This window comes from Poromitra crassiceps, assembly GCF_964638095.1.
Source record: "Poromitra crassiceps genome assembly, chromosome: 2".
Classification (NCBI taxonomy): domain Eukaryota; kingdom Metazoa; phylum Chordata; class Actinopteri; order Beryciformes; family Melamphaidae; genus Poromitra; species Poromitra crassiceps.
In genome coordinates this window covers 67,363,890-67,387,976 of record NC_139624.1, presented here as the reverse complement: position 1 = coordinate 67,387,976, position 24,087 = coordinate 67,363,890, and the positions used below count along the sequence as shown (strand labels likewise).

Sequence of the window (24,087 nt, the reverse complement as noted above, 5' to 3'; positions counted from 1 at the left end):
CCGGTGTCTGAGCTTATGGCACCGTCCGACACCCCGGGTAAACAATGGCTTTTGGTCGTCGGTGCTGATAGCGCATGGTGGTGTGCCGGACGCTGGACACAAGGCTGGAGAGCGGTGTGGCACACCCTGCTAAAAGTCCATGGGCCCTGTCTGCAACGCCTCCCCCCCAAATGTCTCCTCACACAGCAGGTTTACCACATTATGTTCATGAGAGAGGGGGGAGGGAGAGAGAGAAGGAGGGAGGGAGGGGGTGAGAGAGAAAGAAGGAGAGAAAACCAGCAGAGAAATTTGCCATTTGCGCTGCAGTCAGAATACATTATTTTCGGACTAACGAGCTGTCGGATTAGTGAGATTTTCATTGTCGGGTAAACGAGCTGTCGTACTAATGAGATGTCTGTCCAATGCATCAGTTTTCGGACTCGTGAGGTGTCGGACTAGGGGGCACTCCCCTTTTCAGTCGCACCAAGAGGAGCAGCATCAGCAATGGCATAGCACTGATTAGGATTAATGTCAATTACAGCAACCACAGTTATTATTCATGAATGAAATGTGTTTCCACTGAAACAAGTTCCTGTCATTCTACATGTATGCCTATTATATTAACTCGTCATGATGATTTTGATGGCATTTTACCCATCATGTTCTTTTTTGTATTCTTTTCTGGCTTCAATAAGATTATGTAACATTTTGGAATAAAAATCAGGATTAGCAGTGCATAACTGGACCCCAGAATTGCAAATATCTCCACCGCTACACTGAACTTCCCTGGAGAGCTGACATACGCAGGAATAAAGGTGATCCAGACCGCACAGAATATCAGCATGCTGAACGTGATAAATTTGGCTTCATTGAAATTATCAGGCAGGTTCCGAGCCAAAAAAGCTAGAAAGAAACATAACATAGCCAGGACTCCTATATACCCCAACACAGCCCAGAAGCCTACAGCTGAGCCTAATGCACATTCTAAGATGATTTTGTCTTTAAAGTGTTTAAAATTCTTGAAAGGAAAAGGAGGAGAGATAGTTAGCCAAAGTATGCAAATCAGGGCCTGTATGAGAGTGAAAGCCAGAACACTGAGTCTTTGCTGAGCAGGGCCGAACCATTTCATGATATTACTCCCTGGAAGTGTAGCCCTGAAGGCCAGTAACACCACTATAGTTTTCCCCAGAACACAAGACATGGAGAGGACAAAGGTGATCCCAAATGCTGTGTGTCGCAGCATGCAGGACCACTCAGAAGGCCGGCCGATGAAGGTCAGAGAACACAGGAAACACAGAGCCAGGGAGAAGAGCAGCAGGAAGCTCAGCTCAGAGTTGTTGGCCTTGACTATGGGGCTGTTCCTGTATCTGAAGAAGATGAAAGCCACCATAGCACTCATGCAAGTTCCTAACAGGGCCGCCGCTGCGAGCAGTGCCCCCATAATCTCTTCATATGATAGAAACTCTGTGTCCTTCTTTTCACAGTCATCTCTTTTCTCGTTTGACCAGAATTCAGGATGGCATCGCTCACAGGTGATGGAATCTACAAGTTAAAATCAAAACAGATATTACATTTCCTGACTAGCTCCCTTATTTTCCCACAGCGGTGGCAGCAGGCCAGGCCATGCAGGGCTAATTTTGTTGGCTATTTTTTTAGTAGTCCTAGTGTTAAATGTCCTTGTTAGTTTTGATCATATTTAGTCAACCTCATCCTGGTTTTATCAAGTCAAGTTTGAGTTTGAGTATTTTAGTCTCATCTTAGTCAAAGAAAACCCTAACTAGTGTTCCTTTAGAATAGACAATTGAATGTGCTAGAAATTCCTGACACTGAGCTCTGATGAATGTTACTGTTAATGCTAGAAGCACTGGCCGTGACAATTGCATGTTATTTTGTGAAATATAATTGGCGCTATGACTAAGCGCGAAACCGAAATCAGGCAGTGTGCTCCGTCGGGCTCCCGGCAGCACACTCCCCAAGTTTTAAGTCGATCGGATGAATGGTTCTCGAGATAAACAACTTTCTGTGTTGCAGTAGGTGGCGATATGACGCGTGTCCGAAATTCGGCACTGAACTTCTTCGGGTTCCTGGCAGCGCACTACCAAGGTTTGAAGTCGATCGGATGAACGGTTCTTGAGATAATATTTTTTTTTGTTGCGCTATGTGGCGCTATGACTATGCACATGTCTAAATTAGCCCCAACAACCCACCGGGTTGCCAGCAGCATACTCCCCAAGGTTGAAGTCGATCGGATGAACGGTTCCCGAGATAAACCACATTTTGTGTTGCCAATAGGTGGCGCTCTGACTCTGGTGGCGCTACTCCAAAATTGGGTGCCGCACTCCGTCAGGTTCCTAGCAATGCACTCCCCAAAGTTGAAGTCGATCGGATGAACGGTTCTCGAGACAAGCCGCTTTTATGGTTGCCAGTAGGTGGTGCCATGGGTGGGAATTACATGGAGGCCATGAGACCATGGCCTGCATTGCCCCTCCCTCTGGCCGTGATGCCCTGAGATCCCTAAGGCCACCATGGCAGTGCCCTGCTACCAGCCTGCTACTGTCAGTTGCTTTAAAAGCATCAGTGGTCTGTAACCTGCCCTAGGCAAAGGATGTGTAATTGACTCATTTTAACACACATTTCAGAAAAATTGCTCTTCACGATGTCAATAGAGCAATGGTCTTTGTGCCCTGGCATGTGGCCTTGTGCCCTAAAACGCAAAAAAACGCTGAAGGCCAAATGGCCTTGCCCCTAAAAAGATGAAATTCCCACCCTGGGTGGTGCTATCACAATGCACATCTCTGAAATACAGAACCCCAGGAATGAGTCCGGAAGTATACTTCCGGGTTGGTCAGCAAAAAAGGGAATTGGGTTTAGAATGGGGATTTCACTTAAATGCATAAAATAAGGTCTGTGGTTAACAAAAGTTTATGGGAATGTGAATTTGGGTTCAGCATGATAATCTCATAACTTTTATGACTTTTGGAAGGTAAATGTGTTTTTTTTAAACAAGATTTTTAGAAAAAGCTTCAAAAGGCATGAAAGTTATTCACGTTTGTGAAGAGTATCATGTTCAACCCAAATTTGCGTTCCCATAAACTTTTGTTAACCACAGACCTTATTTTATGCATTCAAGTGAAGTCCCCATTCTAAAACCCCATAGGCTTTTCCACTGAAGAACCAAATGGTGGCGATTTCTGGATAAAGACTACAAAAATACGAAATTCCAGCGGTACTCTATTGGCCACTGCACACCATCGGGGGCCCGGATGAACGGTTCTCAAGATAACCTGCGTAGATAATAATGACTACATTTTCATTCTTAGGTGAACATATCCTTTGAAGTCGTGGTGGTAGGTCAAGTGTGATAATCTTGGCCATTCAAGAAATAGTGTATATTTGAGTAGGGGAGAAAATATATGAGGGAGAATGTACACTACTGATTTACGTAGTTGTTTCATAATTTTACACCAAATGTATATGGATACAGGTTCCAGCCCCCTCTGACCATGAAACCCCGAAAAATGAATAATTATTTGTGCATTATCTACAATTAATTCACAGGATGTATACAGTATAATCACATAATGCTACTCAGCCATGTTCTATAAATCAGAACAAGACTCCACATTACTCCCAAATTTGACATTCAAATGCACTGATGATGAACTCCATTTTCACTAGGAATTGTATAAACATATAAATGCTGTGATTATATTTGAATATTTGCTGATATTGAATTTACAAGCGTTATCCTCTGATCCATTAAATACTAGAGTACCTGTAGTGTTGCTGATTTCTCCCTCTGCACATGGTATACAGTCATAGCAGCAGACTGGCTTTCCTTTCTGGAGGACCTTACGGGTTCCTGGGGGACAGCTCTCACTGCACACTGACACAGGCACCTGCATGAACAAAAAAGCAGTATGAGATACACTTTGATATGCTGTTGTCTTCACAAGTCACCATTTGGAATTCTGATCAAAGCGACATTACGATACAATAATCCCACAAGTTAACACTCCATGAATGATCATACAGTATTAACCTGTTCTGAGTTCTGTGCCCAAATTAAGGACTTAGTGTGCAGATTTTGCTGTTTTTCTGCAGGTAAAGATGTGTCATAAAGACCAACGGTGACAAACTGCACACTGCCATCTTTGTTCGGCTGCCAGTTTATGATTTCATACTTTGCTGCTGGGTCTCCATTCTCATCAAAGTAAACGTCCTCCCCCTCCTTTGTCTTGAACTGAACCTTTTTTATGTGCTGTAAAATCTAAGCAGATAGATATTACTTTACTTATTCCATTAAATGTAAACCACCTCATATTAGCTCTGCAGAATGATGACATGCAACAGTTTGTTAAACAAAATACAGTTAAAAATAAAAAACGACAATAAAAAGTTCATATGAGGCACATAATGTTGAACTATCACTCAGGCTTCAGTGTTCAACTCACCGTGAATGGATCTGGCTGTACCCTATTGTCACATATTTCTTTACAGCCAATAACACTATGTAGTGCGTGAGCCACAGCATAGACTCCTTTATAGACATTGTTAAAGTAGGGCATGAATGACATCGTATTAGTGACATACTTATGCTGCCCAGACAGAACTTCAGATCCTGTACAGTATCTCTGAGTCCCTCCTGAGCCTGTCGTCTGCTTGAAACTACAATCAAACATTGTCTCCCAGAATTCAGTGAACAATTCATTATTACTAGATGAATTGAGTGACTTTAAATCTAACATGAACTCTCTCATGCCTGTGACATGAGCCTTGGGGATGGTCAGCCCTATAGCACCATCCAGGATGTGGTGTCCATTCATAGTTGCAATGGAGGGAGAAATGATCCAGCTCTCAGTGCCTAACCACTGGTACCCAGTCAGGTTGTGGTTGGCTATCTCATGTATCAGTATGTTCAAATCAGTGCTGGTGAGGAAAGCAACAATCACCTTGGACGTGGAAACTTTGATAATGTCAATTATTGCCTGTATCCTTTCTGGTGGATCTGTTCTATAGAAGGATACAGAGTACTCTAGACAGATGCCCAGCAGTTGGGCCGTCTCTGTGAATATGGCCATGCCATTATTGCCATAATCATTATTGCTCCTAATTGCCCCGACCCAAGTCCAGCCAAACTGCTTGACCAGCTGGGCCAGAGCTCTGCCCTGGTAGAAGTCACTGGGTATCGTTCTGAGGAAGGATGGGTACCGGACTTTGTCACTGAGACAAGCACAGGTGGCCCAGTGGCTGATCTAGGGAGTAGAAAGGAATTATTCACAAGATGAGGATGCAAATTCTAAAAAAATGTACAAAAAACTCAGAGCACATTAGGATTAATTATCTTAAAACTGCCTTTAATGTGAGCAGTCAGACAAATTGCAATATAATAATCATTATATTATCGAGAAAATAAAACTAAATGAATAGATCAAACTGTGGCCGAGGTCCATTACAGTACATGATTATACATTAAGTATAAAAAAAACTACTCACCAATGGGATATGAAAAGGTCCAATGACAGTGGATATAGCCATGGAAGGAGAGGAGGAACCCACTCCTATAATGGCCTGCACTTGGGCTGGTCTGGTGCAGGGTGCCTTGGAGGCTGTGGATATATCCTCGTTACCATTCGCCAAGGCCAGTGCCACCCGTACTGCTCTTGGAATGGAGGCACATGAATCATAGATCTTGTAGCCCAGAAAGATGCCAGGCAGCAAGTCTGTGCTGTTGTTAATCTCCTCAATGGCAAAGAGCATAGCCTGAGCACTCTGGAACCCTGAAAACAGCAACCTTAACCCAGGCAGTTATGAATAGTTGGTGTTATAGCCAGTATGTCCTTGAAATGAAATAGAATTAAAAGTGAAACTATATGAGCAAACATTTCTTATTTCACAAGTCAGCGTGATAACTTATTTTTAACCTATTTTGTACCCATCTCTTCTAATCTTCTATCTTACTGTATGTCAAACAGCTTGCTACAGTGTGATTTACCTTGTGCACTGCAGTGGCGGTGGTCTGTACATGTAGGTTTCCTGTCTGTCTTTCCAGCTTCTGTGGAGAGCGAAGATTCCACCCAAAATAATGTCCCCATTCTTAGACAGCTGAGGGATCTCCGGCTCCCCTATCTGCCGACACACCAGCTCCTCAGCCCCAGAGAGAGATGGCACCAGCAGCAGCTGCAGGAGCACCCAACCCTGCTCTGTCCACCTTTGGGTGGACATCATACTAAAGACTGTTGACACACCAAGAGTGATGTGAAAACACAGCATGAAAATGCAATGCAAATTTTTACCCACCTGTCAATCACAGCAACAAATGTCTTCAGGTCGGAAGCGAATTTCAGGAAAAATGTACCCTGGTCTGTAAAAAAAATAAAAAAAATTGACTGATATACGGTAGGTTAAAAAGATCTTATTGACGGGCAAATTAATCGCACTAAGAAAAAAACGCATGTGTAAGGACCTTAAGAGACAAACTGCAGGGCAGCAGCAGGTGCACCCTAAAAGGAGCAGGGCAGAGCTTGCATCTGTATTTATAGATATTAAAACATCACACATAGTAATGAACAGTGATGTTAGGGCTCAGCAGGGAGGACAGGACAGAGGAGGGAGGTGCAAAACTGGAAAGTTCTTAATGAGTTTTGGCTGTATCTTATGAATAGTAGCCTATTCAGTCACATAACATTGTGGTGTTTTTCCATTCAATATTTGAATGTCTGATTTGCAGCACTTTGAAAAATAATGGATGATGAAGGAGCGCTAAAGCCTAGAACATTATATTTTAAATTGTTAAAGGGGAACTAAACTCCCAGAATCAACATCTCATCTTGGGGTGGCTGGGGGGCGGGGCTTAAGATGTGGCCTTTCACCCCGCTCTGACCCCTCACAAATCATAAATCCCTGCCACAGTCACACACAGTCACATGTAGCGGAGGATACTCTCACATGTAGCGGAGGATACATTCACATGTAGCAGAGCGGAGGATACTCTCACATGTAGCAGAGGATACATTCACATGTAGCAGAGCGGAGGATACTCTCACATGTAGCGCAGGATACATTCACATGTAGCAGAGCGGAGGATACTCTCACATCTACTATCTGCCATGTTTCATAATAATAAGGCCTCACGGAGGCTTCGAGGTGCCCTGTGGCTTGGAGTAACCAAGGATGTTGGACTGAGTGGTAGGTTCTGGAAATAATGTGTCTGTTTTATGCCAGCTGCTACACATCATCATCATCATAACTAAAAGGGAGCAAGTGGGCTCTGCGATTTTTGTCCCGGAAGTGATGTCACTCAACTCGAAGTGATGTCATCAGTGATGTAACTTGAGCAATTGTGCATTGTGACATCACTGATGATGTGTGAGCCCGCACAGTGGCATATCTACACCTACTGGCAACACAAAAAGTGGTTTATCTCAAGCACCGTTCGTCCGATCAACTTCAAACTTGAGGAGTGACTCGCTGCTGGGAATCTCACAGAGTGCAGCGTAGAATTTTGTACTATGTGGCATAGTGGCACCTACTGGCAACACAAAAAGCAATTTATCTCGAGAACCATTCATCTGATCGACTTCAAACTTGGGGAGTGCGTTGCTGGGAACCCGACGGAGTGCTGTGCCCAATTTCGGACACATGCAGTCATAGCGCCATCTACTGAAAAAAGGCATTTTAACTGGAGACCCGTTCATCCAATCAACTTTATGGGGGTGTGCTGCCAGTAACCGGAAGGAGTGCTGTGGCCAATTTTGGACAGACACACATACTCATACCACCACCTACTGGCAACACAAGAATGGTTCATCTCAAGAACTGTTGACATCTGATCGACTTCAGCACGCTGCCTGTAACCCGTCGGAGTACAGCGCCCCATTCAGGACACGTGCACAGTCATGGTGCCACCTACTGGCAAGACAAAAAAGCGCTGCCAGGAAATGGAAAGAGTTCAGTGGCCAATTTCGTACATGTGCATAGTCATAGCGCAACACAAAAAGCAGTGTATCTTGAGAAACGTTCATCTGATCGACTTCAAACTTTGAGAGTGCGCTGACGGGAAGCCAACAGAGTGCGGTGCCCAATTTCAGATATATGCATATTAGTAGTGTCATCTGCCATCAAAATTTCATGCAATTCAACAAAGTGCTACCTAATGTCAACACAAAAAAAGTTTATCTTGAGAACGTTCGTCCAATCCACTTCCATCTTGCAAAGTACGCTGCTGGGACCCCGAGAGTGTGGTGGCGAATTTTGTGCAGTACGGCATAGCGCCACCTACTGGCAACACAAAAAAGGTTTATCCTGAGAACGTTGGTCCAATTGACTCCAAACTTGGGGAGCACGCTGCTGAGAGATTTTGGCTCAGAATTTTCTTGAAATTCGGCATAGCACTGCCTACTGGCAAACCAAAGGGGTTTATCTCATCTGATCGACTTCAAACTTTGGGAGTGCGCTGCTGGGAGCCCAACAGTGTGCGATGCGGAATTTTGTGCAACTAGGTATCTCGCGCATGCTCGATTCATAGGCGAGCCCGCTGTCCTTCAGCTCGCCGGCTGAATTTCTTACAATTCGGCATGGCACCACCTACCGATACCTTACACACACAACACAATAACGGGCCAGAGTCCCTACAAAGTAGATTTGAATGCCACGTAGCGGCCTGATAATCTAATTAAGTCAAATGCACAACTTTATTCCATAACGTTCATCTTGCAAAATATATTATACCTGTACTGTAGTGGCTATGCAAGTCTTAGGTGTTCCTGATTCAGGCATTAAAATAAATCCTACCTATACCTTATCCTACAACTAGGGGAGCTGTATGCATGTATGTATGTACTGTATTAGGGCTTAATCCCAGGAAACGGGATTCCCGGGAATTGTCATACAACTCTTATTTTCACATTTAGAACATATTGGAATAGGCCTATACAGTATATAGAGTAATACTGTATGTAGGCCAACAGTTTACTTTCTTAGAATATAGCCTATGTTAAAAAACAACAACATTGTCTATTCAGGCTACTGTATTTAGGCATATTAGTAAGTAATAAAATGACCATGATGTTATCAGACATTTCGAAGACATCAATCAATACATTTTTTAAACATGTAGCAACGAATAAGTTATCGCAAGTTGGAATCTCAAGATTGATCTCAAGATTAAACACTATCTTCTGAGACAATCAATGATACAGCCAGTAATTTAAATTTTTAAATATATAATTAATTTCTGATTTTATTATGCCTCCATTTGCGATAGCCGTGACTGGAGGTTTTATGTTTTGGGGTTGTCCGTCCGTCCATCTGATATTTGTTAATGCAATATTTCAGGAATGCCTTGATGGAATCAAACATCCACTTGGACTCAAGTATAAACTGATGGTGGTGACTCGTGGTCAAAGTTCAAGGTCACTGTGACATCACGACCGCTATTTTCATGCTCGGTAACGTGATATCTCAGGATCGCTCTGACGGAATTTCTTCAACTTTGGCTCAAACGTCTGCTTGGACTCACGGATGAAATGATTGGATTATGGTGGTCAAATGGCAAAGTTCAAGGTCACTGTGACCTCACAAATGCCATTTTCATGCTTGTTAACGTGTTATCTCAGGAACGCCTTGACAGAATGTCTTCAAATTTGGCTCAAATGTCCAGTTCAACTCATGGATGAACTGATTCCATTTTGGTGGTCAAATGTTAAAGTTCAAGGTCACTGTGACCTCACAACCTTTATTTTCATGCTCGTTAATGTGATATCTCAGAAACGCCTTGATGGATGATGAAGGAATTGGGATTGGAACGTTCACAAAAAGCAGTATCTCCATAATAACTAGAATCTGCTAAATTTCCTAATGAGAATTTTATTGTGCTTGCTGTCCTCTCTATGCCCCGTCCCCGTGCAACGCCCCTGCCCAATCGGCAATGTGCAGCTAGGACGTCTCTAGGCAGTTTCAGGGGTGTAATAACTGGTTGCTAGGGTCTTTCCAGCTGGTCGCTAGAGCATTTGTAGATGGTTGGTAGGGTGGACTAAGTAGTTATGGGCGGGCCTATGTGAGTAGAAGCGGGAGGAGCCAAGTAATCCAGGGGCGAAAGAAATTTTGACTTTAGACGCTATAGTCAAAAGTTATGGACCAAAACATAAAGAGGGCTGTTATAGTTCCACCATCAGGTCAACAGGTGTGTTTTTTTAGATCACAGCAATGAGCAAAAGTGGTGCGAACCAAGGAAACCTGGGAAAAAAATATTTTGGTTGTAGGAGCTACGATTCCAAAGTTATGGACCAAAACATAAAGATGGCTGTTTTAGTGCCACCGTCAGGTCAATCGGTGTATTTTTTTAAGGCCAGAGTAGAAGAGTACTCTATAGCTACTTTCACACATGAACTCTGGATCAGGTGAGGGTTGCTCCCCACTGAGCCTGCCCCGGATGATACGTGAAGTGTACCCTTTCACACATGAGGCATGTTGCATTCTCACATGAGTAGCACCTCCGCAGAGTTTGTAAAGTAGAGAGGGGGCGGGGGCGGGGGTGGGGGTGGGGGAATTTGGGCATGACCACACAATGGGGAGTTGTGAAAACTAAAAATACATAATGGGCGATAACTGCCTAACGTTCACGGCATATAATCGTTTGCGCATAACGTTAGTAATTAATTAAACAACCCTACAACTCACGCCCAGATGCATCGATTTCCTCGAGTCGCAAGCACTACAAACAAAACAGGTCTTTGCTATGTTCAGTACTAAAATGCATCAAACATACTAGAATTATACAGAATACAGGAAGCTAGACGTTTTTACCTTCAAAATAAAATAAATGTTGTATTACTTAGTAACAAAAAATCAGAATGTCGACTCACTACGGGTTAAAATTTACTTTTCGAAGGGAGCAGATATTCTTCCAGTTTATCTCTTTCTCTCGTTCTGTATCTTTCGAAACACACACAAAAAAACATTACACGTGCATTTACTTTATTTAATTGCCATTATTGCGAAGGTTATACCCGGAAGTTTTCGTTTTATACTGCCTGACTTGACGCTACTTGGAATTTGCGGTTCTGCCATTGAATCTTCACAAACGCTGTGTAAACGTTAAATCAAAGGCATGAACGCAACCAGATCCAGATACCCTACCTAGCGATGTCCTATACTGGGAAGCGGGACGACCCTTGCGTCCAAAAATGCTTATTAAATGTGTGTGCTGTGCGAAGCAGACATGAAATTAGATCAGAGCCATGAGTCTTTCAATCCCCAGCAACATGTTGGCTGTCGCACACGGAGCAGGTTTGAGCTTCATTTGGAAACCAAACGGCATGATGTTTTTTTTGCTCGCTCATTCACATAGACTATTTATATAATAATAATCTGTCACGATGGCTTTCTGTCTCTGTCCTCATGCACTCACTGACCTGGCTACTTCACGGAGCTCTGGAGGGGGGGGGGGGGGGACGGACAATCCGCTCCTGGCACTACGGCTGGGGGTACACTTCCCTCCGGCTAGGAGGAGGCTCGCGGGAGCGCGCATGAGCCACCAAAATCTGTTCACACATAGACCGCCATACGGATGGCCTCTAGATAACTCCTGAATTCCAGACATGTGTGAAAGCAGCTTATGAACCTATGGACCTAATTTGGGAACAATGGTTTGTGAGCTACAGGTACTTGATGTTGCTATAGCACCCCCTATAGGCAAAATGACAATCTTTTTCCTATCAGCTCAGACTACATCCCTGCACACCTGTTCCAAGCTTGGTTAGGATCGGATGATGAGTTATGGTGATTTTTGTGAAATAGGCCCCACCCACAGAAGTTTGGAAGAGGATTATATCGCAACGGTGCGGTCTTTTCAAAAAACGCAACATCAGTGTTGTGCAGGACAGTCCACACATGATGTGTGCTTTGGTTTGGTGAAGGTTGGACAAAATTTGAAGGAGGAATCGCAACAAAAACAAAATTCAAAAATGGCGGGAAATCTATTCAGACGGAAATGGGCGTGGCCTATATCCAAAGATGCGGAAGGACCCAAGGAATCCAGGGAATCCAGAATTTTGATTGTGGATCCTATGGTTCAAAGGGTTATGGACCAAAATGTAAAGAGGGCTGTTATAGCGCCACTGTTACGACTGTGTCTGACAGCTAGTTTGAGTGATATGACAGCTAGTCTGCAGGAGGATCGACAACGTTTTTGTGTGAGCCGTGAGGAGTGATGCCTGACAGCTAGTTTGAGTGATGCCTGACAGCTAGTCTGCAGGAGGATCGACAACGTTTTTGTGTGAGACATGAGGAGTGATGCCTGACAGCTAGTTTGAGTGATAAGTGAGGCAGGAGGAATGACAACGTTTTCGTGTGAGATGTGAGGAGTGATGCCTGACGAGTGAGGACTGATGATTGACGAGTGACGCCGTATTGTGCGATGACTGACGCGTGAGGAGTGAAACAGTAATGCAGGAAGAATGACAGTGTTTTCGTGTGAGGACTGAAGGTGTTTCAGAGCACACTCGACATGGTTTTACTAGGATACATGACAACTGACAACGCTTACTCTGACGGAGGAGGATGCCCTAAAATGGTTGCCGTACTGGAGAGATTTCATCAGACATTAAAGTCTATGATAAAAAAGTACTGTCTAGAGACTGGCCGAGATTGGGATGAAGGTTTGCCGTTTCTTCTTTTGGCTGCAAGAGAAAGTGTACAAGAGTCTACTGGCTTTAGCCCAGCGGACCTTGTGTTCGGACATACGGTACGCGGTACGCTTAATCTGTTAAAGGAGAAGTTTCTGTCAGAAACTGCCAGTGTTGCCACAAATGTGTTAGATTATGTGTGCAAGTTCAGAGAACGTTTGCACTCTGCTTGCGAGTTAGCCCGTGGTGCATTGGCAGATTCACAGGCCAAGATGAAGGAAAATTATGATAAAAAAGCAGTTAAACAGAGTTTTGCTGTAGGTGATAAAGTGCTTGTTTTCCTTCCTCTGGCAACTTCTTCTTTGCAGGAGAAATTTGGTGGTCCATATGTCATTGAGAAATGCCTGAGTGAAACAGATTATGTGGTAAGTACACCTGATCGTGGAAAGAAATCTCGTGTTTGTCATATCAACATGATAAAGTTGTATGTGTCTCGTGAGCAGAAAGATGTCGGAAGTGGGGTAGTGCTGCCCTCTGCTGTGGCATCAGTGTCACTGAGTCCACCCCAACAATATTCTCCAGAAAATGATGGATTACGAAGTATTGGGTCTGGTTCTACTCGCCTGCCTAATTCCGAAATCCTGGCCATTTTGCCAGAGTTTCTGAAAGGTGTTGTCAAGGCTATGGTGAGTTTTCTTTTATTACTGTATGATTGAGAAAGAAGCTCTTGCGTTGCTTCTCTCCTTACAGTTTTTTTTAAGTGTACATTGGTTCCACATATTTGCCTGTGATGGTGTACACTGATCATAATCCGCTTGTGTTTGTGAATCAGATGAGGAACGCAAATCAGAGGTTGATGGGGTGGTCGTTACTCCTACAGGATTACAACCTCGAGATCCGACACAAAAAGGGCACAGACAATGTTTTTACAAAAAAAAAGTACAACCTTTAAAGTAATTTGATGCTGCATTAACGGGCACAAATATAGTTAAAGGTAAAAGATATTGTGAATATGTTTTCACATACTTAAAAGTACTTTCCAAATTGTCCTCTTCTTTTTTTTGAGGGGGGAGCTTTTTTCTGGGTTGGGGGGTGTTACGACTGTGTTGTTTGTTTTTCTTCTTTTCTTTGTGAATGATATAGTTTATGTGTAGACTCGTCAATGGACTGAGAGTCCGGTCCATTTTCCTCGTCATTAGCTATTTCCGTGACATACTTCCTGGGTGTTTATCTTGTGGTCGACAGTGTCTTTGGCTCAGTCTTTCCCAGGTGCAGCTGGTTGGAGATTGGATTGCTGATTGGATTGCTGATTGGATAGCAGCCCTGTCTGTCTGCCTATATAGAGGACTCATTTCCAACATAACAACAGAGTGGTACTGGAGTGTGAGACCTGTACCCTCTCATCCGTGCACTTACACACCATTTTCATTCAATTGTTTTCATTTGTGCATTTTGGTTGTTTCTAAACCATGTTTGTTTCTTTGTGTGTTGCAGGAGCGAGGCGCCACCTATAGAGAGCCCCAGGAACGAGTCCGTAAATCATCGATGCTAACAGCCCTGGTTCTTCACAGTTTTCGCCTATGGGAGTTTTGAATGGGTTTTTGGCGCAATGCTTCTAATAATCTCTCTGGGCAACGCTGGCTTAATCAAACGCGAACCAGTGTTTAGTAACATTATCTTCACACATGAAGACCACTTTCATGAGTTTTGAAGCTTTTACGTGCCGTTAAAAGGACGGCTAGCTAGCAAACGGCTAAATGAGACTACCGTAAATTCCGGACTATAAGCCGCACCTTTTTTCCCGTTTTTTGGGCTTTTTTGGCCCCTGCGGCTTATATAACGGTGCGGCTTATCTATGGATTTTTTCAAAAAAAAAAAAAAAAAAAATCTCTTTTTTAGCACTCTTTCTAACTATAAATCCTATATAACTATAATAAGTTTTAATTTCCTCTCTTGCCCTCTTTTCACCACACTGTATGACACTGTATGACACTGTGTGCACTGTAAAAAACAACACAGGTGGTGTTGTGTTATGTTGTTTTGTTGAAATGTTAATAAATGGGAGCTTCCTCTACAATCCCCTCTGTGCATGAACCCTTACATATGGTAATTAAACATTAAAACACAAAAAAAAAAAAAAAAAAAAATACCATTAAAACACCCGCGGCTTATAGTCCGGTGCGGCTTATATAAGAAAAAAATAGTCAACTTTGAAGGTGCGGCTTATACACCGGTGCGCCTTATAGTCCGGAATTTACGGTACACTTTTGAGTCGATGGGGATATATACGTCAATAACGTCACCACTTTAAAGGGCGAACACGGAAATTCTCTTTACCTCACCTGGTTCAGCCCCGTTCAGCCCGGGGTAATCAGTGCACACATTCAACAACAGTCCAGGTTGAGTGCTGACGTGACGTGGAAGCCTATGCGACAGTGTGTAGTTCTGGATTAGCTTATGTAACCCTTGTTACGATATAGTAATAGATTACAGTATAGTAATGGCCTAATAATCAATGGTATGGGCTAGTATCAGAAGAAACCAGGTTGTTAAAAGAGCCAGAGATGTGAATGCCAATAATGGATCAGACAAGAATGTTAAAGTTGTGTAGCAACACGTATATTGTTACAGAGTAGAAAATAATAAAACACAATTATTAAAACAACAAACTAAAATAATAAAGTGCGCACAAAATAACCCTGAGTTCAGTCCTTTGCGTTGGGCCCGTTCTAACTTGTGTCAGTGCTTTTGTTATTCCTACCACACCAGATGTGGAAGGAATTCCGTATCACAGTCAGTGTTCAGTCTGGCTCGCCACCCAGCTCGCACTGGGAATCTGAATCTGGGACCTAGTAATCTTATCTGAGTCTGGATCACTCAGGGAAGTGGCTTGGCTCCTCTTCTGGGCATTGGACGTGGCTCCAATTCTTTACCGTACTCCAAAAACCTGACCTAGACAGGCCAGATCAAATCCAAACAGTTCGAATTACACTCATATATTGTCAATATGAATCATATCTAACCTCTGGTTAAGTGTGGATTTACACCAACATTCATGTTACAATTTGTATCAATTGGTTCAAATCACATTTCAGGAGGATTCAGTTGTACAACAAAATAGTTTCAAAATAAATCTAGTTTCAAATATTCATTTCCAAGTATCAAAAATGTAATTACGTTAATAGAAAAGCAGATTCTAAGATTCATAGAACCTAGGTTACAGTTGTAACCATCAAAATATCATGGTACCATTCTAAATTAAATCTTGGCTTTGCCATAAATAAACATGAAAAAGTGCAAGTAAACATTCATCAGATTGCATAGTTTCCCCACAGAATTATAGCTACAATTGTGCAATTTAGAGACATTAGGACGTTCATGCTTAAGTATCCCTCCCTGCTCCGGAACAGTAGAGAGCACTATGCACTAAAAATTAGCCTCTTTGATCACCATAACCCTAGGGTTAACACAATTAAATTCAACAGTTAGACTATCATCTTTTTTAACAAAACATAGTCAGCAACAGTATGGATAAGTAACATTTCCTTTCATAGCTAACAGGCAATCATTAGCATCTCAATGGAGTTTATGCAGGGGAAACACAGAGGAAATCACGCTAGCATTTAGTGTGGCTAAATACCTGCTAACAGCCCACTAGCAACTGTATAGGCAGTGAATGCACCCAACGTAGCATGGCGCTAGCAGGCTTTACAGTTAACCTAGCTTTTCACAGCAGACTCACCACTGAGTCGGGTTCACAGCGTAGCACTCGGCGATCGCAGCGAACGCAGCTATGGGTCTCGTGCTTCTCTATAAAGTGCAACAATTTACCAATCAATAGTTGTCAGACAACATCAAGCATTAGTTTAAGTTCGTTTGGGAGATTATTTCTCACTCTTACCAAGGGAATGATAGTGGCTGCAATATCCTAGTTTTAGAAGATCAGTGATGACTCTGAATTGAAGCGCAGTTAGCAGATGCGACTTTCCTCATGCTCGTCAAAGGCAGAAAGAAAGAACGAACACAAACGTGCGGAGAAAGACGGAAGCAACCCGGAAGTTGCAGAACGAAATACAGCGATCTGATTGATCGGCTGGAGAGTCAGAGCTGAATGAGAGCCAAGGATTGGCTCACTTGCAAGTCTATCAAACTAAAGCTACGGCAAGCCACAATGAGATAAATTAACCCTTTCTGACCAGGTCACAATTCGATAATGCATGTTATTATGTGTCAATGTATGTGTAGAGCAGCCTAATTGTACAACTTCATGAATTTATTTATATATCTATTTATGTATTTATTAACATGTCTATAGCCAGTTTCTTTCAATAGAAAAAGGGAGCTGTAGCTTAATTAAATAACCATATTAAGAGGGATTTGTAGCCTAATTAAATAACCCTATGACCTGGGTTACACCCTCCCCCCCTGAACTCATGTACGTCCCTGTACATGGTCACTCCAGAATTGGGGTTGTTACTCCAAAGGCTTGGCTCTGTGAAGAGTAACTACAATCATTCAGGGAGTCGATAAAGGCCGTGCTTAAGCTTTGGATGAATGATTTAACTACTGTGACTAAGGGGCTTCCTAGTTCAGTATAGTCAAGCCTTCTTGATGGCTGACGATTCCTTTCCGATCTCCTGACAGGGACATCTGTGTTTGTTTGTTCCTCTGTCTCCTCTTCAACTGCTGTCTCTGTTTCAACCGTCTCATCTTCCCTTTGCTCCTCAGGTTCTCCACTTCCAGTACCATCCTTCTCCTCTTCACTCTCCGACATGTCAGAGAGCACTGGGAGCTGTTCCTCTTGGATATCAGGATATTCATCATCAGGTGAGTTTATCTTTTCCACAGGTTTGTCATGTTCAGGTGAGTGTCTCTTTTCCACAGGTTTGTCATATTCAGGTGAGTGTCTCTTTTCCACAGGTTTGTCTTGTTCGGGTGAGTGTCTCTTTTCCACAGGTTTGTCACATTCAGGTGAGTGTCTCTTTTCCACAGGTTTGTCTTGTTCGGGTGAGTGTCTCTTTTCCACGGGTTGATCGTCACATCGGTTCTGCCTCACATGGCTAGCTGGAGTAACATCAGGTAGGCTATCTGCAGGTAGATATTCGGCACTAACTGGAACAACGTCAGCCAACTCATTTAGATCTGTCGTCACTGTTTCTTTAGGAAGGATTGGACTTTGCCCTGTCGGAACGTCTCGTACTAGAGTGAATCTGGTTACCTCCGGTACTTGTTCCTCTCTGTACCAGTGACATGGGAGGATATCATCCTCGTCCCATTGATCTACTTCCTCTGTGTCTTTGCCAGGATTCTGACGTGTCCTTGGCTTGTTGGTTGGTTTTGGTCTTGCAGGTTCTTCCTCATTTGTTGCGGAGAGGAACCCACATGGCAGTAGGAGGTCTCTGTGTAATGTACGCAAGGGACTCTCCTTGTTCTCTGGTCGTACTGTATAGACAGGGAGATCTCCAGCTCGTCTCACTACTACATGGATAGTAGACTCCCATCTGTCGGCGAGTTTGTGTTTTCCACGAATGCGTACGTTCCTGACTAGCACTCGATCTCCAACATCCAAGACAGAAGGGGATACACGCTTGTCAAATCTCATTTTGTTCTTTTCTGCCACCTTTGCAGCACTCCGAGTAGCTATCTTGTAGCTCTCCTCAAGATGGGATTTGAGGTTCTGCACATATTGGGAGTGTGATTTGTGTTGTCTTTCTCTTACCGGTAAGCCGAAAGCTAAATCGACCGGTAACCGAGGTTGGCGTCCGAACATTAGCTCATATGGTGTGAACCCAGTCACTTCATTTTTGGTACAGTTGTACGCATGGACTAAAGGCTTCACAAAGTCCCGCCAGTGGGATTTGTCCTGGTCTTTTAGAGTACCGAGCATGTTTAGAATGGTCCGGTTAAAGCGTTCCACAGGGTTTCCCCTGGGGTGGTACGGTGTTGTACGGATCTTCTGTATACCAGCTACCTCACACAGCTCTTTGATCAGTCGTGACTCAAAGTCGGGGCCTTGGTCACTGTGGAGTTTCTCCGGAATCCCGTAATGGACGATGAAACTGTCCCACAGGCACTTCGCAACAGTTCAAGCTTTTTGATTTGGTGTTGGAATAGCCACTGCGTACTTTGTGAAGTGATCTGTGATCACGAGGATGTCCTTTGTGTTGCTTCGGTCTGGTTCGAGAGAAAGGAAGTCCATACAGACCAGTTCGAGCGGTCTTGTAGTCTTGATGTTGACTAAAGGTGCGGCCTTCTCAGGTAATGTTTTCCGGCGCACACACCTGTCGCATGTCTTCACTTTCTTTTCAATGTCTGAAGCCATTTTTGGCCAGTAGAACCTGGCTCTGACCAGATCCAGCGTGCGTTCTATTCCCATATGACCCATGTCGTCATGTAGGCTTGTTAAAACTGTGTTGCGGAGACTTTCAGGTAAAACGAGCTGGTACAATATGTATTCTCCTTCTTGGCGTTTTCTATAGAGAATGCTGTCGCGTAGCTCAAGTTTGTTCCATTCCCTCAACAACAGGGGCAGATCCGGGAGCTCTTTTCTTAGGGTGGGTGGTGGTTTCTCTCCACGTTCAATTTGGGAGATGATGTGTCTTATACACTGGTCAGCTCTCTGCTCATTTTGGAGATCCAACTTTGAGAGGTGTGGAATGATGGGTAGTCCTCCATGTTGATCCTCTTGCCCAAAGCTGTCGGGTACAGCATCTACAGAAGTGGCAAGACTTTCGACGTTCCTCCTTGCTGCCGATAGAGAAACAGTCGCCTCTCTGCTTGCTCCTGCTTCTCTGCCAGCTTTTTGCTTTTTAACTACGAAACTTTCTTTTTTCTTTTATCCCCCTGATTTTACTACTACGCCACTTTCTAGTAACGATCTTTCATTTTGAATCGTTAACCTATTTTTATGGAATCACCACTAACAGCACTTTCGGAGCTCACCCAGGCTAAGTATAGCCTAGCATAGCCTAGCACTCCAGAGACTGTCGGACAATATGCCTCATATAAGCTGCTGTGATCATCTTCAAAGGATTGCCGTACTGGAAACAACGATATTTCATCTCTCAAATAACTCACTGCCATCGAGTCAAATTGCACGGAATGTCACGAGCAACGTGAGTACATTATCATTAGCTCTCAGGGATGCTGACTCACTGCTACCGAGTCAAACTGCTATGGCTACCAACCTAGAGCTAGCTGATGCGGCTAGCCTGCCAGCTCCGGAGAAAGCCCGTGCTAACATCGCTAACCAAACTGCGAGCCCGAAGCATAAACAAAGACATATCCCAAAGAGATTAGTGATTTCCGAATCCACAACTACTCCACAAAACCCAGAAATCAGCTCAGCAACAGGCTGGCCCTCCCTAAATTCCAGCCTGCGGTGCTCGGCTCGGCAAGCTAATGGCCTGACACGGGCTCTCCGCACGAGAGATGAGGGTCGTCAACTGCTTAACCACAAACACCAAAACGAGCGGTCATGGACTACTGTCACGAGAGGAGGAACAGCCCCCCCTCCTCCGCTAATGGAATTGCAACTTGAGAATCGTTTTGGCCTGCTTCGATCACCTCCAGCTGACATAGCTGCCCAGCTCCATGAGAGGGAAAATCAGGCTAGCGCTAGCACAAGGCCTCAGGGAAGAAACACTGTCTCAAAGCCCAAGGACACCCAAGCCATAACAACCCTGATAGTAGGAGTAGGAGATTATACAGTGAAAAACATCAGGAGTTGGAGAAACTCCAAAACATACTGCTTCCCTCAAGACGCAATCTCTGACATAACAGGAAAAATCACAGAGCTACTTACATCTCACAAAGCTGTGACTAGGGTGATCCTGCACATTGGAAAAAATGTTATTTATAAGCAAGAATCAGAGAAACTTAAATCTGATTTTACCAATTTGCTGAATATGCTAGCCTCTCTAAACATTGAGGCTTTTATCAGTGGTCCTTTACCATCTCAGGGCACGAACCGCTTCAGCAGACTACTAGGCCTAAGCTCATGGCTTTCCACCGCCTGCCCACTACATAAAGTAAACTTTATTGAGAATTTTAATTTGTTCTGGCAGCGTGAGCACCTCTTCACTACGGACGGGCGCTATCTCAATAGTGCTGGCGAGGCTTTACTGAGTTCTAATCTACTATACACGGTGGACTATTACAAGGTCAAGATCCCTCTAAAGCCTCCCCAAGACAGACAGCCTGACGCAGCGGCCACAGAGCTCTCCTCCAGCCCTGCTCCACCTGCAGCCACTGACCATGCTCAGATCGACGCAGCTTCCGGCCCAGCTGCCGACCCTGCCCAACTGACCAATGACGCCACACCTCCGGCAGTCGCCACACCTCCGGCTCTACAGGTCGCCGCCCCACCTCCTGCCGCCGCCCCGGCCCAACTGACCAAAGACGCCCCACCTCCTGCCGCCGCCCCGGCCCAACTGACCAACGCCACACATCCGGCAGCCGCTGTCCTGGCTCTACAGGTCGACGCCGTGGCTCAACTGGTCAACGCTCCACCAAACGACGACGACTTCATCTTCTCCCCTCCCCTCCTCTCTTCCACCCCCCCTTTCTCCTCCACCCCCCCTTCCCCACTCTTTCCCCCTCCCCTCCACTCTCCCACCTCCCTCTTCTCGCCCCCCACCGCAGCTCAACGGCCTGATGACCCGGCGGAGAGCGACGCCCCCCCAGGTGTTTACCCGGCGGGGAGCGACGCCCCCCCAGCTGTTTCCTTGGAGACCTCATTTTCCCCCCCCCTCCACTCCTCCACCTCCCTCTCATCGCCCTCCTCCCTTTCCCCCTCCCTCCACCTACTGCCATTCTCAGCTGGCATGAACAAGCTAATTGAGGAGGTTAATGTTAGTCTAGCTAGCCCGCTCCGCACCTCCAACAAACTGTTTGAGCGGGCTGACGCTGGACTAGCTAGCCTGCAGTGCACCCCCCCGCCTGGCCTAAAAGAACTGGCTAATCAGCCCTCTCCATCTGTCATGAACACACTGGCCGAACAGACTCCTGGCCTAAAAGAACTGGCTAATCAGCCCTCTCCATCTGTCATGAACACACTGGCTGAACAGACTCACGCCAGAATAGCCAGCGCCCCCTGCTCCTCCCCACCCTCAACATCTCCCCCTCCTCGCCCCCCCCCATCCCAAAGACCCCCTCGCTCCAGCACCCCCTGCTCCTCCCCACCCCAAAGACCCCCTCGCTCCTCCCCACCCCCAAGACCTCCTTGTTCCGACCCCCCACCCTCAAAACCACCTCCCCCTCCCACCCGCTCACCCTTCCCTCAATCTCCCTGCCCGCCCCAAAGGGGAAAACTGAAGAAAAAAGCATTTTCTGCCCCAAAAACAAGGTCACAGAGGATCATGAAACGATCAGATGTCTAACTATCCCCACCCTGATTAGCTACAGAACAAACAAAGATTATCTCTCAGCACGTCCTGTTCCAGGACCAAGCCTAGTATCTGTTCTCCAGGGACACTCTGAAAAGCATTTACAAATTCAACCTAGCAGTGCAGCTATCAAGGCTGCACTGCTAAATATTAGGTCACTTGTAAGCAAGTCGCTTCTAATAAACGATCTGATTACGAGTCATAAACTGGACCTCATGTTCCTCACAGAGACCTGGCTTGATCTAAACAACAGGGAATATGTTCTTAATGAGTCAGCCCCACCTAACTTTAACTACATTGACGCCCCCAGAGTCGGTAAGAAAGGGGGAGGAGTAGCTATTATTTTCTCTGATGCTTTTCAATGCAAGCAGGTATCGTTTGGCGACTTTTCATCATTTGAATATCTGGCCGCTGTTCTGAAGTGCTCTCCCTCTATTTTACTACTGATTATATACAGACCACCTAAGTACTCTAGTAGTTTTTTTGATGAATTTTCAGAACTCCTTTCTATAATCTCCATAGAACATGACTGTTTAACTATTGCAGGAGATTTTAATATTCATATTGACAACCCCAATGATAATAATGCCAAAGAATTGAATAACCTCCTTGACACTTTTGACCTGTTACAACATGTCTCTGGGCCCACTCACAATCGAGGCCATACCCTAGATTTATTTATCACCAAGGGCTTTGAGTCATCGTTTCTTTCAGCTAGTGATGTTGCTCTGTCCGACCATCTCTGTATTTTTCTTGAACTCAAGATCACCCCTATCGCTCTTACTCGGTCAAAAACCATCAAAAAGCGTTACATCAACGAGAGTACTAGCACACGGTTCATGGAGGCTTTCTCGCTGGCCCCTTCCCTCTCCTCAGCCTCTGTCAATGATCTCCTAGATAACTTCAATTCTAAAACCCTAAAGGCTATTGATGCTGTAGCTCCCATTAGATCTAAACTAATCTCCGGTAAGAAAAAAGCACCATGGAGAAACGCTCCCTCTGTAAATAACAAAAAAAGAGATTGTAGGAAAGCCGAGCGCAAATGGCGGAAAACTAAACTTCACATCGATTATGACATCTATAAAAATAGTCTTCACTCCTACAACCAGGAACTAAAAAATTCCAGAAAATTCTTCTTCTCCGACATTATCAGCAAAAACACCAATGACGCTCGCACTCTTTTTGCCACTGTTGACAGGCTGACAAACCCCCCCCCACAAATTGCCCCTGATCTTCTATCCAATGTCAAATGCAATGAATTTGCGACCTTCTTTAGGGATAAAATTATAAATATCAGACTAACTATTTCCACATCAAGAACAAATGTGGCTCCGCCGCACCCACAAAATAGGTGCTTAATTAACATGACTCAGTTCAATGTCATTGACCACAAGAAACTAGAAGAAACGATACGAGGCCTTAAATCCTCATCGTGTTGCCTAGACACCCTGCCAACAAGCTTTCTAAAAAATGTCTACAGTTGCCTGGCGACCGACATACTGAAGATAATTAATACCTCTCTTCTTACAGGCATTTTCCCAAAATCTCTAAAAACTGCAGTTGTTAAGCCCTTGCTAAAGAAGCGTAGCCTCGACCCCTCTATAATCAGCAATTACAGACCAATATCAAATCTTCCCTTTATTAGCAAAATACTCGAAAAAACTGTCTACCAACAACTCAATACCTTTCTATCCTCCAATGACCTCCTAGATCCTTTCCAATCAGGCTTCCGACCCCATCATAGCACCGAAACTGCGCTTATCAGAGTTATAAATGACATCCGAATGAACACTGATTCAGGTAAAATCTCAATCTTAGTGTTACTAGACCTCAGCGCTGCCTTTGATACGGTTGACCACGAAATTCTATTGGACAGACTGGAAAACTGGGTCGGGCTTTCCGGCACGGTCCTAGAGTGGTTCAGATCTTATCTGCAAGACAGGAACTACTTTGTCTCCATTGGCAACTACACATCTGACCAAACCAAAATGACATGTGGGGTACCCCAAGGATCAATTTTAGGTCCTGTCCTGTTTAACCTTTATATGCTCTCTCTGGGCCTAATTATGCAAAAAAACAAAATAGCTTATCATAGC

General features: G+C 44.4%; 1 protein-coding gene across 1 annotated transcript in view; it reads right to left on the bottom strand.

The window, feature by feature from the left end:
• Positions 1-607: 607 nt before the first annotated feature.
• Positions 608-24,087, bottom strand: part of LOC310800216 (vomeronasal type-2 receptor 1-like) — a gene marked incomplete at both ends in the record, with an annotated part of 37,116 nt that continues 13,636 nt past the window's right edge. Inside the window, 6 exons of the mRNA XM_083662801.1 lie at positions 608-1,521; positions 3,755-3,878; positions 4,022-4,249; positions 4,434-5,234; positions 5,476-5,759; positions 18,417-18,664. Coding sequence (XP_083518927.1) covers positions 608-1,521; positions 3,755-3,878; positions 4,022-4,249; positions 4,434-5,234; positions 5,476-5,759; positions 18,417-18,664 — 2,599 coding nt within the window. The remainder of the gene's footprint in view (positions 1,522-3,754; positions 3,879-4,021; positions 4,250-4,433; positions 5,235-5,475; positions 5,760-18,416; positions 18,665-24,087) is intronic.